The sequence below is a fragment of the Camelus bactrianus genome, chromosome 8 (genome assembly GCF_048773025.1).
Source record: "Camelus bactrianus isolate YW-2024 breed Bactrian camel chromosome 8, ASM4877302v1, whole genome shotgun sequence".
Taxonomy (NCBI): domain Eukaryota; kingdom Metazoa; phylum Chordata; class Mammalia; order Artiodactyla; family Camelidae; genus Camelus; species Camelus bactrianus.
This window is the reverse complement of record NC_133546.1, coordinates 70,112,268-70,127,891: the sequence shown is the minus strand read 5'-3', so window position 1 is coordinate 70,127,891 and position 15,624 is coordinate 70,112,268. Positions and strand designations below refer to the sequence as shown.

General features: G+C 39.0%; 1 protein-coding gene across 3 annotated transcripts in view; it reads left to right on the top strand.

The window, feature by feature from the left end:
* The window catches only part of CD109 (CD109 molecule), a 113,910-nt gene that overhangs the window by 78,278 nt on the left and 20,008 nt on the right, over window positions 1-15,624 (top strand). For all 3 annotated transcript variants that reach the window (XM_074368737.1, XM_074368736.1, XM_074368735.1), the window contains exons 24-29: window positions 7,685-7,766; window positions 9,557-9,785; window positions 10,778-10,943; window positions 12,530-12,720; window positions 13,164-13,319; window positions 14,328-14,393. In XM_074368737.1, the coding sequence (XP_074224838.1) occupies window positions 7,685-7,766; window positions 9,557-9,785; window positions 10,778-10,943; window positions 12,530-12,720; window positions 13,164-13,319; window positions 14,328-14,393 (890 nt within the window). The remainder of the gene's footprint in view (window positions 1-7,684; window positions 7,767-9,556; window positions 9,786-10,777; window positions 10,944-12,529; window positions 12,721-13,163; window positions 13,320-14,327; window positions 14,394-15,624) is intronic.

The window sequence follows — 15,624 nt, the reverse complement described above, 5'->3', positions numbered from 1 at the left end:
TGGTTTCCTGAGCTGCCTCTTTCCACCTGTAAGTCATGGGAAATAAGTACCCACTTCCTAGGGCTGTTTTGAAGCTTGAATGAAGTATTTTAACACTTCATTTAATATACAGCAAATGCCCAGTAACTGCTAGACAGAGGAGAGTGAGTTGCATCTCACTAGGGAGATAGGATCTAAAGTCAGCAAGTAAATTCTGTCCGTTCTACCTCTAAAACAAGAGTGAAATTCCACCAGGCTCTCCCTTGCAGGCTGTTTGCTCCATTCAGCCACGTCATTGCTCACCCAACACTCCAGTGGCTTCCAAAGTAGACTCTTTGCTAACGTGCTCACTCCTCTTCAATACAGTTCCACGTATTATAAAAGGGATGTTTTGATAATGTCAAAATCATGTCATTTCCTGGGTTAAAATTCTGCCATGGGTTCCTGGGCTCTGTCCTCCTCACCCGAAGCTGCCCTCCCGTGGGTCTGTCCGGCTGCATCTGGAGTGCTCCCAGCCCCACGGTGCCGAGGGCCTTTCCCCCTGTGCTGCCTTCTCCTGGGATGCTGTTCCCCCACATCCTTCCAGAGCTGGCTCCTTGTCATCCTGCAGCTGGCATTTTCCTCAAAGTGGCCTTCCCTGACCGTTTAGTACCTCTCACTTATATTACGCGAATTTATTTTCTTCATCGCACTTAACATTATTTAAAATTATCTTGTTTTTCTGTTAGCTAACTGTCAGTGAGGACTACGTTTAATCTCTCCTCCATCGTATCACCATATGGGCCTGTCGGTGAATAGAGAAAGGTTGAAAGCTTTCTCATCAGTGTTGACTTCTTTGGGCTTTAGGTTGATGGTCCCATTGCGGGCACTGGGTCTAGAAGACCTCTCAAGTGCTTCCACAATGCATGGTTATTTGTAAACACTAAAAAGGTTCTACCTGGTTCTGGCACTTTTTTTTTTTTTATCGTTTTCATTTTATTGCTCAAACACGGAACTTGAGGTGAGCCCAGACCTTTAGCAACGTGCAGGGAAGAGACTGAGGGGTGGGGACCAGCCTGGCTGAGAAGGGGAGATACTGGATGTCTGGCACACTTTATGAGCTAGGAAGTGTGACCAGAGTTTTCAGTGTGTTACCTTTCCAGCTGGTGAAATGGCTGATGGGAGTCAGTCCATTGAGCCCCCCAAAATGCATCTTTTCGCACACTGAACTAAATTATTTTTCAGAGTAGTGGACACAAACTTCTTGGTATAATGACTTTCATTATGAAATCAGTGTCTCATTTCAGAGACTTTTTCTTTTGCTATCATATTTGCCAAGGTTTTAAAAACATACCATAGTTATTTTTAATTTTTAAGAAATTAAAGTGACCTTGGCACAAGTCATGATTGTATTATTATTATTATTTTTTTAAACTTTTTTTATTGAGTTATAGTCATTTTACAATGTTGTGTCAAATTCCAGTGTAGAGCACAATTTTTCAGTTATACATGAACATACATACATTCATTGTCACATTTTTTTTTTCGCTGTGAGCCACCACAAGATCTTGTATATATTTCCCTGTGCTTTACAGTATAATCTTGTTTATCTATTCTGCATATGCCTGTCAGTGTTTACAGATTTTGAACTCCCAGTCTATCCCTTCCCACCCCCCTCTCCCTTGGCAACCACAAGTTTGTATTCTATGTCTGTGAGTCTGTTTCTGTTCTGTATTTATGTTCTTTTTTTTTTTTTTTTTTTTTTTTTTTAGATTCCACATATGAGCGATCTCATATGGTATTTTTCTTTCTCTTTCTGGCTTACTTCACTTAGAATGACATTCTGCAGGAACATCCATGTTGCTGCAAATGGCGTTATGTTGTCATTTTTTATGGCCGAATAGTATTCCATTGTATAAATATACCATATCTTCTTTATCCAGTCATCTGTTGATGGACATTTAGGCTGTTTCCATGTCTTGGCTATTGTAAGTAGTGCTGCTATGAACATCGGGGTGCAGGTGTCTTTTTGAAGTAGGGTTCCTTCTGGATATATGCCCAGGAGCGGGATTCCTGGGTCATATGGTAAGTCTATTCCTAGCCTTTTGAGGAATCTCCATACTGTTTTCCACAGTGGCTGCACCAAACTGCATTCCCACCAGCAGTGTGGGAGGGTTCCCTTTTCTCCACAGCCTCTCCAACTTTTGTCATTTGTGGACTTTCTGGCCATTCTGACTATGACCTCATCGTAGTTTTGATTTGCATTTCTCTGATAATTAGTGATACTGAGCATTTTTTTCATGTGCCTATTGATCATTTGTATGTCTTCCTTAGAGAATTTCTTGTTTAGGTCTTCTGCCCATTTTTGGATTGGCTTGTTTTTGTTTTTTTCTTATTATGTCGTATGAGCTGCTTATATATTCTGGAGATCAAGACTTTGTCAGTTTCATTTGCAAAAAATTTCTCCCATTCTGTAGGTTGTTGTTTTGTTTTATTTACGGTTTCCTTTGCTGTGCAGAAGCTTGTAAGTTTCATTAGGTCCCATTTGTTTATTCTTGCTTTTATTTCTATTGCTTGGGTAGACTGCCCTAGGAGAACATTTTTGAGATGGGTGTGAGATAATGTTTTGCCTATATTTTCTTCTAGGAGGTTTATTGTATCTTGTCTTATGTTTAAGTGTTTGATCCATTTTGAGTTTATTTTTGTGTATGGTGTAAGGGAGTGTTCTAGCTTCATTGATTTACATGCTGCCGTCCAGTTTTCCCAACACCATTTGCTGAAGAGACTGTCTTTATTCTGTTGTATATTCTTGCCTCCTTTGTTGAAGGTTAGTTGACCAGAAGTTTGTGGGTTCATTTCTGGGCTCTCTGTTATGTTCCATTGGTCTATATGTCTGTTTTTGTACCAATACCGTGCTGTTTTGATTACTGCAGCTCTGTTGTATTGTCTGAAGTCTGGGAGAGTTATTCCTCCAGCCTCTTTCTTTTTCTTCAGTAATGTTTTGGCAATTCTAGGTCTTTTGTGGTTCCATATAAATTTTATTATGATTTGTTCTAGTTCTGTGAAATATGTCCTGGGTAATTTGATAGGGATTGCATTAAATCTGTAGATTGCCATGACTGTATTATTTAAATATAATTTATAAATAGTGCATTGTTTTCCTTAAATAATGCTTGGCCCCAGAGCCCTGTAACCTAACCTAGTCAAAACCAGTGTCTTTTGCTGTCAAAAAGAAAAATAAAACTGTCAAATGAAAACTGTTTTTGATAAGGACTGGAAATCCTAAACCTGTTAATTGGTGTTTTAAACCACTTGTTTTCCTCAAATATTTAAATCGTAGTGCCTGCAGCTCAATTTTTCAAGAGAGACTCAGACCAAACTTAGTTGAAAACATATATTGTTTTCTCTATTGGAATAAAAACAGGAAAAAAGTAGGTTTCAGAATTCTGATGCTGCATTTGGCCATCACAAGAATGGTTAGAAGCAATCGTGAAGATGCTAAAAAAAAAAAATTGGTAAAGTTCTCACTTTCTATTTCATGTCAGAGAGAGTAAGGAAGTTGATAAATACTTTAAGTGCAGAGAATATTTTTATCAAATTTTTCTTTTTTTAACCAGAGAAAGTGATTAAAGTCACAAGCTGCTGATTTTACTTCTTCTTTTGGTATGCAATTTGGACACTCGTGGTACACCAAGTCAAAGTATATTTAGAACATTACTTTTCTATGTGTTTCTATAAACAGTGCTTTCATCTTTATTATGATAAATGGTCATTATTTTACATTCACGGCTTTTCCAAAGAAAATTCCTGACCCAGTAAGGATATATCTTGCCTGGCCCTTTATAAACAACGGTTTATGCATCATTATTTTAATTTTAAGAAGTGTCCGTTAATTCTGATTATACTGTTACTTTCCAACTCAAGAGCTATTCATAAAGCTTTGAACTTAAAGGAAATCCTCATATTTAATTCCTCATAAACCATAAACCATGTTTTCACCTTTCTCACCTATCACGATGAAAAGCCTCCAATTTAGGTGGCGACACTGGAACACTGCGTTGTTGTCATGTAGTGAACGGCTGAGCTAGCAATGTCCATTTCTTTTATGGAACTGGATGATTTGGAGAAGAAACAGCTGAGGGTTCCTCTAACCATGCATGGCTGGCTTACGATGAGGAAGGGAGCCTCCCAGGAGACCCACAGGGAGAGTTGTATAAGCCCCTCGCTCAGGTCTGAGTCCCTCCTTGTGTTGCTCAGAGAGCAGAGCTGGAGGTTGGGATTTTCAGTCTCATCTAAGCTAGCTCAAGAAATGCACTCCATACCTGGAGGCTGTCTGCGAGCCCTCCCGCTCCGCTGGGCTGGCTGCCCAGTGGGAGAACTGTGCTGGTTGTGGGTATTAACGGTGACTCTTGGAGGTCAGCCACCTGAGGGGTAATTTCCATGAGCACTGATCTCATCTCTGTGATCTCATCTCTCTGACCGGTTTTACAATAACTCACACTTGGAAATGAAGTTGCTGATGTGATTCAGGGCCTTGAGAGCACTTGGTCCTTTCTTCGGGGTTGGTCCATCTTCCCACAGAAGCACCTCCTCTGGGGATGGAGGGCCCTGGAGCTCAACAACTTCGCTTCTATTTTTTCCCTTCCCCTCCCCTCCCTGCCTCTATCAGATTGAGTTCACAGTTAAACTCTGCTACCTGGTGGATTTAGTCCTTAATTGGAAATTAAGGGCAAATGTCTTGGACTCTTTTGCTCATTTCCTTTGTGGACATTAGAAAATTACTCTGCTTTTCTGTGATCCTTAACCAGCTCTGACAAAAGAAGAGATTATAAATTGAGTTTTTTTTAAGGTTATATGAAAACTAAAACATGTTAGAGTGAACTAAGATCATGTTAATAGTGCCTGCCATTTAATTCTTTTCCATTCTTGTTTATTTTTTGAATCTGTAGAATGTTAACATGCTTCCAAAAGTCAAACTTATTTTAAAATGTGTATCCAAAGGGGTATCTCTCCCTCTCGGATCCCTTCTCTCTGCCCTTTGTGTAACTTTCTGCATAAGTTTCTAGTTTCTCCCTCTCTTCCTCTCTCAGCAGAAATTAACATGTTTTCTTATTTTCTCTTTTTTGTACACAAAAGATACTATACTGTGTGTGCTATTTTAGGCTTTGCCTTTTTCATTTAATGATATATCCAAGAAATAGCTCTGCATGAGTTCAGAAAGATAGTCCTCATTCCTTTTTCACAGCTGCATAGTATTCCACTGTATACTCGTACCACAGTTTATTCAACCAGTCTCCAATTTAGGGGCATTTAGGTAGTTTACAAATATTTTTGCAGTTATGAATAATGTTGCCATCATTTTTGTCATGTTGGAAGTATATCAAATGTATACGTGTTTTTGTCATGTTGGAGGTGTATCTTCAGGTTAGATCCTTAGAAGTGGGATTATTGGGTCAAAAGTTGTAGACATTTTCCTACATAGGAGCTGTACTATTTGGAATTCCCTTTAGCAGTGGATGAGTACTGGTTTCCTTATAGCCTCCCCAGCATACTGTATGGTCTAGCTTTTGAGTCTTTGCTAATGCGGTGGGTGAGAAATGGTATCTCAATATGTAGTTTTAATTTGTGTTTCACCTGTTATGAAGTTGAGTTGAGCATTTTCTCCTACCTTAATGCCTGTCTTTCTGTCTTTGTTTTTTGTAAAATGCCCATACTTGTCTTTTGTCCATTTTTTTCTCTTTATAATATTTTTTCTTTTCCCCTAAATTAAAAAAAAAATTTTTATATAATCTATATGCAGAGACATTGTATTAATATATATATAAACATATATATAAAATCTATATAATATTAATATTAGGGAGATTAGCCATTTATCTGTCTTACATAGTTGCAAATATTTTTGCCTGATTTGTCATCTGTCTTTCAACTTTGCTTATAGTGTTTTGCCGTGGAAAAGTTTAAAATAAAATTTATGTAGTCAATTTTTTTTCTTAAAAATTGGATGGTTAGAAAGTCTTTTTCTACACCCATGTTATGGAGTGATACCTATTGTTTACTGACTGTGTAAAAGGTACTGAGTGAAGGACTTCTCACATATTAATCATTGAAAGAGACAGGTGGGCCAGGGCAGGTGCCTACCTTCAGTGCCTACCAGCCGTATGACCTTGCACATGGTGTATTCTGAGCTCCAGTCTCTTCATCTCTAGAAAGGGAATAAATAGCTTCTACCTCATAGAGTTGTGAGAGTCACTTGAGTTCATACTGGAAAAGGGCTTTGACCATTTCCTGACACATAGTGTTGGATAAAGGTTGGCTATTTAAGTTTGTGCCATGATATTTCTGTTTTAAACATAAAGGTGATAACCCAACACCCCATTCTTCAAATTAAGAAAATTCTGTCACCACTTAAATGCTGCTTATATTTCTTTAACCACTGGTCTTAAAGATCCACCATGAAACAGGGTCTTGTTTTTTGTCCATTTTGTCTCATTGTAGCTTAAGTCAGATACTCAGATCTGCGGTTTCTGGTGGAAGGGCCGAAGGAGAAAAGTTTGGGACATGACAAGAGCAGATGCACTGTAATTTTAAACTATTAATGCTCATGTTTTGTTAGTCAAATATGAATAATTAATTACAGTTATTGATGCCTCTAAAATGTGGTATTCATACAGTAAATTTTTTTTTTTTGTTACTAGAGTTTATTAGGGATTGAATTCAACGTTTTACAAATAATCATGGTGCCAGGTGCTCCATGGCTGGGCTGCAGGGTGCATTCTGTGTGCACTCACCTCCTGTGGTGGAATCCTGTAGTTTGCAGGAAGAATTCTTGGTGATCAGAGAATCACTGATAAAGCCTTGAGTTGGAAATGTTTTTGCTCCTGCTTATGCTTGCTTTTTAATGATAAATTAAATTTTAATTTCATTTTATTTTCATTTCAGTTTTAGCAGGTTAGTTTGTTGAGATTGTCTGGTGAATCTTTCAGTCTTTGGCCTGTGACTTCCCAGTCACTGGACTTTGAGATCTGCATGCATTTTTTTGCAAATATGAAGCATCTGCTCATTTGCAACCATCTTTGCAGATATGAAGCATCTGCTTTTATTAAAGCAGATACAAGTGCCTTAACCCCCTCCCCAATTTAGTTCTGTAGTGAGATTTCATTACCACCACCATGTTCCTTTTTTTTTAGTGAGAACTTGGAGTTGATGTTTGAGCAGACTAGTTGGTTTTTGGGTTTACCTCAGTTGGCCATAACCAAAAAATTCTAGAGCCATTGTCTTAGATTATTTAGCAACTTTCTCCTCTCTGTTGCTCGCCTAAGAATAAAAAGTATTTTTACTTCCTATTTTAGCCTTAAACTTTAATTATGGTACTATAGCTAGCATTTTTCTTAGGTCACATTTAAAACCATTGTAGTTAGCTCTGCGGCGTTAAGTACTCTGCCTTTAATTTACTTGCTTTGGAATGGCTAGAATAGTTGTCTATGTTGTATTCTTCTGAATTTATTCTAATTTGGGGATATTGCAGTTCTTATTTTATGCATTCTGCTTGAAAAGTCTTAATGTTTTTGATCTCCCACAACACATAATACAGAAAACATTCAATATTAGTTGATTCAATGCCTTCTTTCCCATTCTCTGCCCACGTTTCCCCATATGATGTCATGATTAGAAACTTCCATTCATTGCAAGTTGATACATTAATTACCCATTTTGATGTCTTCAGGTTACCAGAGAGAACTTCTCTATCAGAGGGAAGATGGCTCTTTCAGTGCTTTTGGGGATGATGACCCTTCTGGGAGCACGTGGTAAGTGTTTTTGCTAATGGAACAGATCCATGGCACAGAACGGGCTCTCACTAGGTCACGATGGCCATGAAATTGACAGATGTGTCTGTGTATCAACTTGGAAGCTGCTTTTCCCATACTCTGGCTTTGAAAGAGATTCTCCTTTTAAAAAATGGTTTTAAAACCCTAATAAATCAGATGTTTTTATTTAGTGAAGATAAGTCATAAATTCTCTTTTTTTTGATGGGAAAAGCTGCAATAAAATACTTCATGATGATGGTGCAGCTGGCAAGAAAAATTGGTTAGAAATACAGGGTGATTGTGACATAGTTCTTTTTTTAATCAGACACAGTCAACACGAACTGTGTTAATTCAGTGTAGTTTCTTTAAGGTTACTTTTTGTGAAAAACACAGTAATGGGATTAAGTCATGAACTTCCAGAGTTTGCTCCACATGAAATCTCTCTGTGGCTGATTTTGGATGATTAGTCTCCTTGTAACCTTCAACTTCATTTTTCACTCAGAAAAAGACTAATCGTATCAGTAGGGTTAGACAAGGTGTGTGGTGGTAATAACAACCCTCTAAATCTCAGTGGTTAATTATCCGAAGTTTCTCTTGGGCTCATGCTGCAGTTCCATTGTGAATCAGCAGGGGGGGGCGGCAGTCTTTGTTTCAGCCACCATCTCACCATCTCACCATCTCACCAGAGGCCCCAGGCTTGCTGCTGCCTGGGGACCGAAGGCTGGCGTATCCAGCGCTGGCAGTTAGCAGCTTCAGCCTGGGTGTAATATTTCTTATCACTTTATCATGATCAGAGCTGGTCCCATGGCCATGCCTAACTTCAAGAGGGCAAGAAAGCAAATTCTGCATACTCCAAGTGGGAGAGGACTGCATAATGTTGCATATTAGTAATGTTCACCACACTCAGTCTTTTACAGGGTGAAACAGATCTGCTTCACATTTTCTTTTGGCACGAGTCAGGCTATAGATCCATAAATAGAATGGATATAGATCCAGAAATAAGTCTCAGGGTTTTATTGTGTGATGTTCTTTGCGCCTCAGTATTGAGTGTTCGTAGCAGAGATTGGCACACTTTTTCTGTAAATGTCAGATAGTGAATACGTTAGGCACTGCAGACCACGTAGAGTCTAATGCATATTCTTCCCCCTCCCTTCCACTCTCTCTCTCTCTCTCTTTCCTTCTCTCTTTAAAAACCATTCTTGGGTGTAGGGTTGGGGGTTGGGGAGGGGGAGGCACATATAAACACACGGTGGGCTGTGTTTGGCCCACAGGCTGTAATGTACTGATTCCTGTCCTGTAGGAAAAAAAAGGTCCATTTCCTCTACTTCAAAGTATGACAATTTGATTGTGAACTATGTATACTTCATCCACTGCTTCAGGGTTGAACAAAGTATGTAATGAGATCTTCCTTGGTAAATACCGGGAGTTGTCCAAAGATAAATAACCTTGGACAGTTTTTTTAACTCTGAGTATCCAGTTCTCAACCTATAAAATAATGCAGCAGGCTTAGATGGCTTCTGCGTTCTTTTCCAATGCTGATACTTTGTGAGTTGGCGGGGAATTTCCTGGCCATTGTAAGTGGAAACCACACCCACTGGCCCAGCTGAGTTGTTTACTTTGTTGTCTCTTTGTCATCTGTCTTCTCTTTGTTCTTTCTTCAGGGATTTGTCCTTTGGTGAATCTTCTGATGGGGAAAAAAGTCTTGTTACTGTTGACGTTTTCTTGCTCAGTGTAACTTGGAGGTCTTTATAAAGTATATTTTATGTAATTTCCCACCCCTTTTCACCAAGGTTGTCAGCTTTTGTTTTGCGATGTTTCCTTGAAGCTGATCCTTACATAGACATTGATCAGAACGTGTTACACAGAACATACACTTGGCTCAAAGGACATCAAAAGTCGAGTGGTGAATTTTGGGAACCTGGAAGAGTGATCCACAGTGAACTTCAAGGTGGCAATAAAAGTCCACTAACTCTTACGGCTTATATTGTGACTTCTCTCCTGGGCTATAAAAAGTATCAGGTATTTAATCTGTAATTTAATAAATAATGGGTAGAAAATCACAAGGAAGGTAGATCTGATGGGTCAAATATGCAACCGGAAATGGAGAGTTTTGCGGTTTTACATCACATTCGAAGTCTTGAATTTGAGTTCTCTTGCGCTTTGCATTTGTGGGCACGTTCCAAAATCTAAGAATAAAAGCATTGACCCAGTCTTTCAGAATAACTGAGAGAATTCTAAAAATATGTCCTAATGTAAATGATGTTACTAGTGTGAAAAGTCAATACATATTTTATCACTGGGAAGTTAACTTCTTAGGGGAGAGAAAATTCTTCCAAATTTCGGTTGTGAAGGATTGTTTTATTTCTAAAATATCATGGGGCAATTATAATGTCTGCTAATTTAGTAAAAAAAAAAAGTACACCCACACTCTAAAAAGTGTCTGGAGTGGGCATGGATGTCTGGGTGAAAACAAGTGAGCATGGAAAGTTACGCTAGTGAGCTTAATTTTGCCCCAGAGCTGTCCCAGTGATTGACGCCTTTACTGCTTCGCGCAGACTGCAATTGATCAAAAACAGCCGTTCTCTATATTAGGCTCCTGCTGTTTTCCCAGCCCATTACTGGGCACATAGAAGATAAACTTTCAACTGAATTTAGAGCTTCAACACCTGAGATCAAATATGAGAAGCATCCTTCTCAGGCTGTGTTTAATGCTCTCTTCTTATTTCATGATAGTCAATTGGAGGAATACTGGCAAATACTTCGTAGTTTTTATTCCCTCTAAGGAATGGTGCTATTTGCGTATAAAACCTGAAAAGTGGTGTTATTTTCAAAATGCAAGGCAGATCTTTAAATGTCTGTGATCATCAATGGTTCCCATTGCCTAGGACAAAGTCAGGTGCTTAACAGACACTGAAATTATTTTTTGAATGAAAGTTTGAAAATGCTTTTTATTTAAATATGTGGTAATGGGTTATTTTGAATAGTAGAATATATATATTTTTTCTTTCCAGCCTAATATTGATGTGCAGGAGTCTGTCAACTTTTTGGAGTCTGAATTTGATAGAGGAATTCCAGACAATTACACGCTGGCTCTTGTAACTTATGCGCTGTCATCTGTGGGGAGCCCTAAAGCCAAGGAAGCTTTGAATATGCTGACGGGGAGAGCAGAACAAGAAGGTAACGCGGGGACCCGTTACGCGTCATGAAACATGTACGTGATGGGAGCAGGTTTTGTAAACCAGATAGATACGAAGCGGATTTCGTACGAAGCGGATTTCATTCACATCTTTTGAATGGGATGAGAATGAAAGGTCAGAGTGGGTGTGATGTGCCCATCCGCTGCCACTCTCCCCAAGAGTTTTCCAGAGAATTTTGGTCTTGGGGAGTTTCTTTCTTTTAGATATTTCTGCCCTCTGTCAGTTACCCTGTGAGTTGTCTGTTGTCACTTCTGGTTTGGTGGCCTTCGGCGGTCACTAAGGCCGTGGGTTTTAGAGAGACTTCGGCTCAAGTTCTGGCTCTGTCACTTAGCTTTACGAGCTTCAGTTTCCCTAACTGTAAAATGGGAATAACACCTATTTTCGGGTTGCTGTGAGGATGAGAGGATGAAATGAGATAATGTGCAGGGACTGCCACATAGCAGGTGTTCAGAAATGTGAATTAAAATGTTAATCAATTTTAATAATGCAATGCAAGTGCTAATTAATTTTATTAATGGAAATGCAAATGCCAAAAGAATGCTGTGAGGTGGGTGTATAATTTTATAACAGTTTGGGGATGGGGACTGCTTATGGGCCACAACAGGACAAGTGTAGATGGTGTTACTTCCCAAATGGCCTCTGTGGTCAGAGACCCAGGTGTGTGTGTGTGTGTGTGTGTGTGTGTGTGTTGGGGGGGATTGGTGGGCAGAAATAATTTTAGGTAATGTTGGCTGATTCACAGCTCTTGTAATTCAAGAAAGGGTAACTGTGGAAAATATTTAGAGACTTCTGAGACTGTAAGAAGTATTACCTTGTTATTAGCAGTAATTTAGATTAAATCCTCAGTACCCAGTGCAGTGCTGGAGATGAGAAGATGATTGCACAGAAGCTGAAGTAGGCCTTGGCATTTCTGCTTCTCTGCTTGGCTAAGCGGTAGTTATTTCACATTCCACCCAAGTGTAGTCATCTTCTGAGCACTAATACTTGAGAGAGAGAAGGGTGTACGGACTAGGGTGTCCCTCAGGGGGCTAGCGGGAATATCTCTAGGAAGCTCATAGAGTTGTCCAGTGTTCCTCATTTTTTTCCTGGGGTCTTGGATTTTGAACCTATAACACCAACTTTCATTTAATGAAAAAAAGGAGACTTTCCCAGAACACTAGAGCTGGTTAATGGCAGACTCCCAGAACAGGATTCTTTCCAGTATGTCCTAAAATATTTTGGGATGATCTGGAATATAGTTATTTTTTTTAAATTTATAGTTGTTTGGTCTTAGCCAAACATATGGAATTTCTCTTGGGGAAACATTTCCATCAAAATGTCCTCAAATATAAGTAATAGGAAAAGGATGAAAATTTATATGTTGTAATAGTTTAAAAGGGGATATGTAACTACATGTTGGTGTGTGTATGGATATACATATATTTGCTTGGCATAAATATACACATATATAGAGATATATTTTTTTTATGCTGGTCAAGGAGATCTTGGACCAATGTAGGAGTGTTTAATGGTATAAAATGTAATTTTTCTGTAGTTGGTCAGACTGTTACTACTTTTCTCTTGCAGGAGGCATGCAATTCTGGGTGTCATCAGTGTCCAAACTTTCTGAATCCTGGCAGCCAAGCTCCCTGGATATTGAAGTTGCGGCGTACGCACTGCTGTCACACTTCCTGCAGCATCAGGCTGCCGAGGGAGTCCCAATTATGAGGTGGCTCAGCGCACAAAGAAATAGCTTGGGAGGTTTTTCATCTACCCAGGTTAGTGATGATCGCTTTAAATTTCTTTAACTATATGTATATTTATATGTGTATATACTATATGTATATATATAAAATTAACTAACTAGTTAACTAACTATATATATATTACAAATCAAATGTTTAAGTTGCTAATTTTAATTTTTTCTCATCACTGATATAAACATCATATCTGATATTTACTTGGGATAAACTGGTTCCCTGTCTTATTAGCCATTTTTCATCCGTGATACCTGTTGCGGTAGGAGTTCAGTTTCATTCAGCAGATGTTTTCTGAGCCTTTCCTGTACTCCAGGTCAATCAGATGCAAAGATGAGTCGAGGAGAGTTCACTCCCAAGGAAGGTGGATGGTTGTGTAGAGGTGTCCTAAACAAAACTGAAGTTCACGCTTTGGAGACCTTGATAGATACTCACATGCACACACTTTTTTCTTTTCTCAACAGGACACCATTGTGGCCTTGAAGGCCCTGTCTGAATCTGCAGCCCTCATGAACACAGAAAGGACAAACCTCCAAGTGACTGTGATGGGGCCCAGCTCACCGAGTCCTGTAAAGTTTCTGATTGACACACAGAACCGCTTCCTCCTCCAGACGGCAGAGGTGGGGACAAGGGGTGGTTGGTGATCTGAATTTCTGTGTAGATGGTTCCTTCTGCTGGAATAGGGCTTTGTTTCCATTCTGTTGATTTCAACAAAGACTTGTTCCCAGCCCTGTTCTGGAGGAAGGAATGTCCTTTGGTTGAATATGCTAAGGGGGGGGGGGGGGGGGAGGGTTTGAGAACTTTGGAAAGATTGGGAAAAGCAGAAAACATGGGCCTTGTCTTATTGGGAAAGGAATGAACACCTGCTGAGTTCCTGTTCTTGGCGGGCCCTGTGCTGGATTTCCTTGCATGTACTATTGCATTTACTTCTTAAACTGACACTAGGAAGTAAGCACTTTTATCCCCAAGGTACACATGATAAAACTAAGGTGAAGAGAGTTTAAGTAACTTGCTCAAGATCATGTTACTAGTCACAGCAGAACCAGGATTTGAACCCACGAAATCAAAGACCATGTTCTTTTTGGCTGCACCACATGTCCTCTTAAGAGAATTAATGAAACCAGTAGTAGAATTCTTTCTTTCAAATGGAATAAAGGACTACTCTAGAACCTAACTTATTCCCTTGGTTAACCTTGTAGGAAGTTGAAGGTAATGGATAACTTCAGGACTAGAAACTAAGGAGGAGGGGTGACGGCAAAGGACAAGGAAGGACTAACGTTGGACTAGTCAGTGATGATGTCCCACTGCATTCTCAGGAAGGCCAGGGGCTTTGATGCTGAGGGAGGCGTGAGGAGGGAAATGGCTTCTGTTTCTTTTCTTTCATGCTTCGGCCCCTGCAGAAGGGCAGACCTGTCCACAGCACGAGTGTGTCCTTCCTTGGCCTTCCCCTCCCTTATCCGGTTGACCCATCAGTTTTGACATGTGAGGGTGTGTTGTAAACTTCTTAGAGCTTTGCAGTGCCGATTTCTTAAGACTCCCAGGGAGGGGTAACGGTGGTCTCTTGTGCTGGTTGGAAGGACCTCGATATGGACAGTTGGCCTTATTCACTTTTTTCCCACTTCATTCAGCTTGCTGTGGTGCAGCCAATGGCAGTTAATATTTCCGCAAGTGGTTTTGGATTTGCTATTTGTCAGGTATGTAATCATGTTTGTTTTTGTTTTGTTAACTGTGAATTGCTGTAATAATTCTTTGGTTTGAGGCACTGCTCAATCTTTAACTTACATAATGTAAAATTGTTAATGACTAATTTCTATGACTTAGGCAAGATAAATCACTCTCTTTAATAAAAGGAGTTAGATTACTAGCTAGTGAGTAGACGGCAACTATATGGTTTGATAATCCTTTGGAAGAAATTATTCTTGTGTATTATACATTTTTTGAAGTGAGAATTAAAATCCTCCAATATGATTCATGTGAATTGTTGGGAAATCTCGCCTTTTTTGTTAAAATACAGCTCAGAAATTGTGACACTTGGTAGAGTTTCTACTGTGACTTGATGAATAGCATTTTACTTAAAATTTCTTAATGTTCATCTAAAAAAATAAAGGTTAACATGATATTACAAGTAATTGACTTGAAGATAGGAAATGTGCCCCTTTGATGTAAAATTTTATATTATAGTAAATAAAGCAAGTAGAGCATGATGTGTTCAGTGCTCTGGTGTAGGAAGGAAATCTGAAGAAATTGACCCTTTATGGTGTAACTGGGCTGGAGTAAAATGGAAGCAGTAGGTAAAATCCTGAATGGAAGTTATTATACTTAATACATGAAAATCATAGGGACTTACCATGTTCTTGGGACACAAAATAATATGTAACAGTGCCGAAAAAGATCATTTGCTTTGTTAGAAAAAAATCCAAACAAACCTTGAAAGATTTACTGAGAAAGTTAAAAAAGGCTGTTATAGAGAAGAGGCGCTTTTTCAAAAACCAGTACAACTGTTCTAGTTGGGGGAACAGAAACACTTTAGCAAAGTAGGGCACATAGTCAGGTATAATTTGGAAGCTTCCAAATAATGTGGATTATTTTGTATGATACTCAAAACACAGTAAATGTCTTTTAAAAACCAAGGAAAAATCCTAGTTAAAAGGAACAGTATTCAAAGTGTTCAATGAAAAGGTCAGAAAGAGTGAATAATTGGTGTTGATCTTTACTGACAAAGACCACGTGAAAACTGTCACTCCCGCGCTGTCTTTCAATGCAAAGAGTAAATCCAAAAGTAAACACACTGGATATTTTTAGATACAATTGAAAAATTATGTATCCTTAAACCACCATATCACTTGGAATTCATTCTTTATAAGCCAAATGTAGATAAATAACTGAATCCATACAATTTTTATTTGAGGTTTGAAGGACACTGCA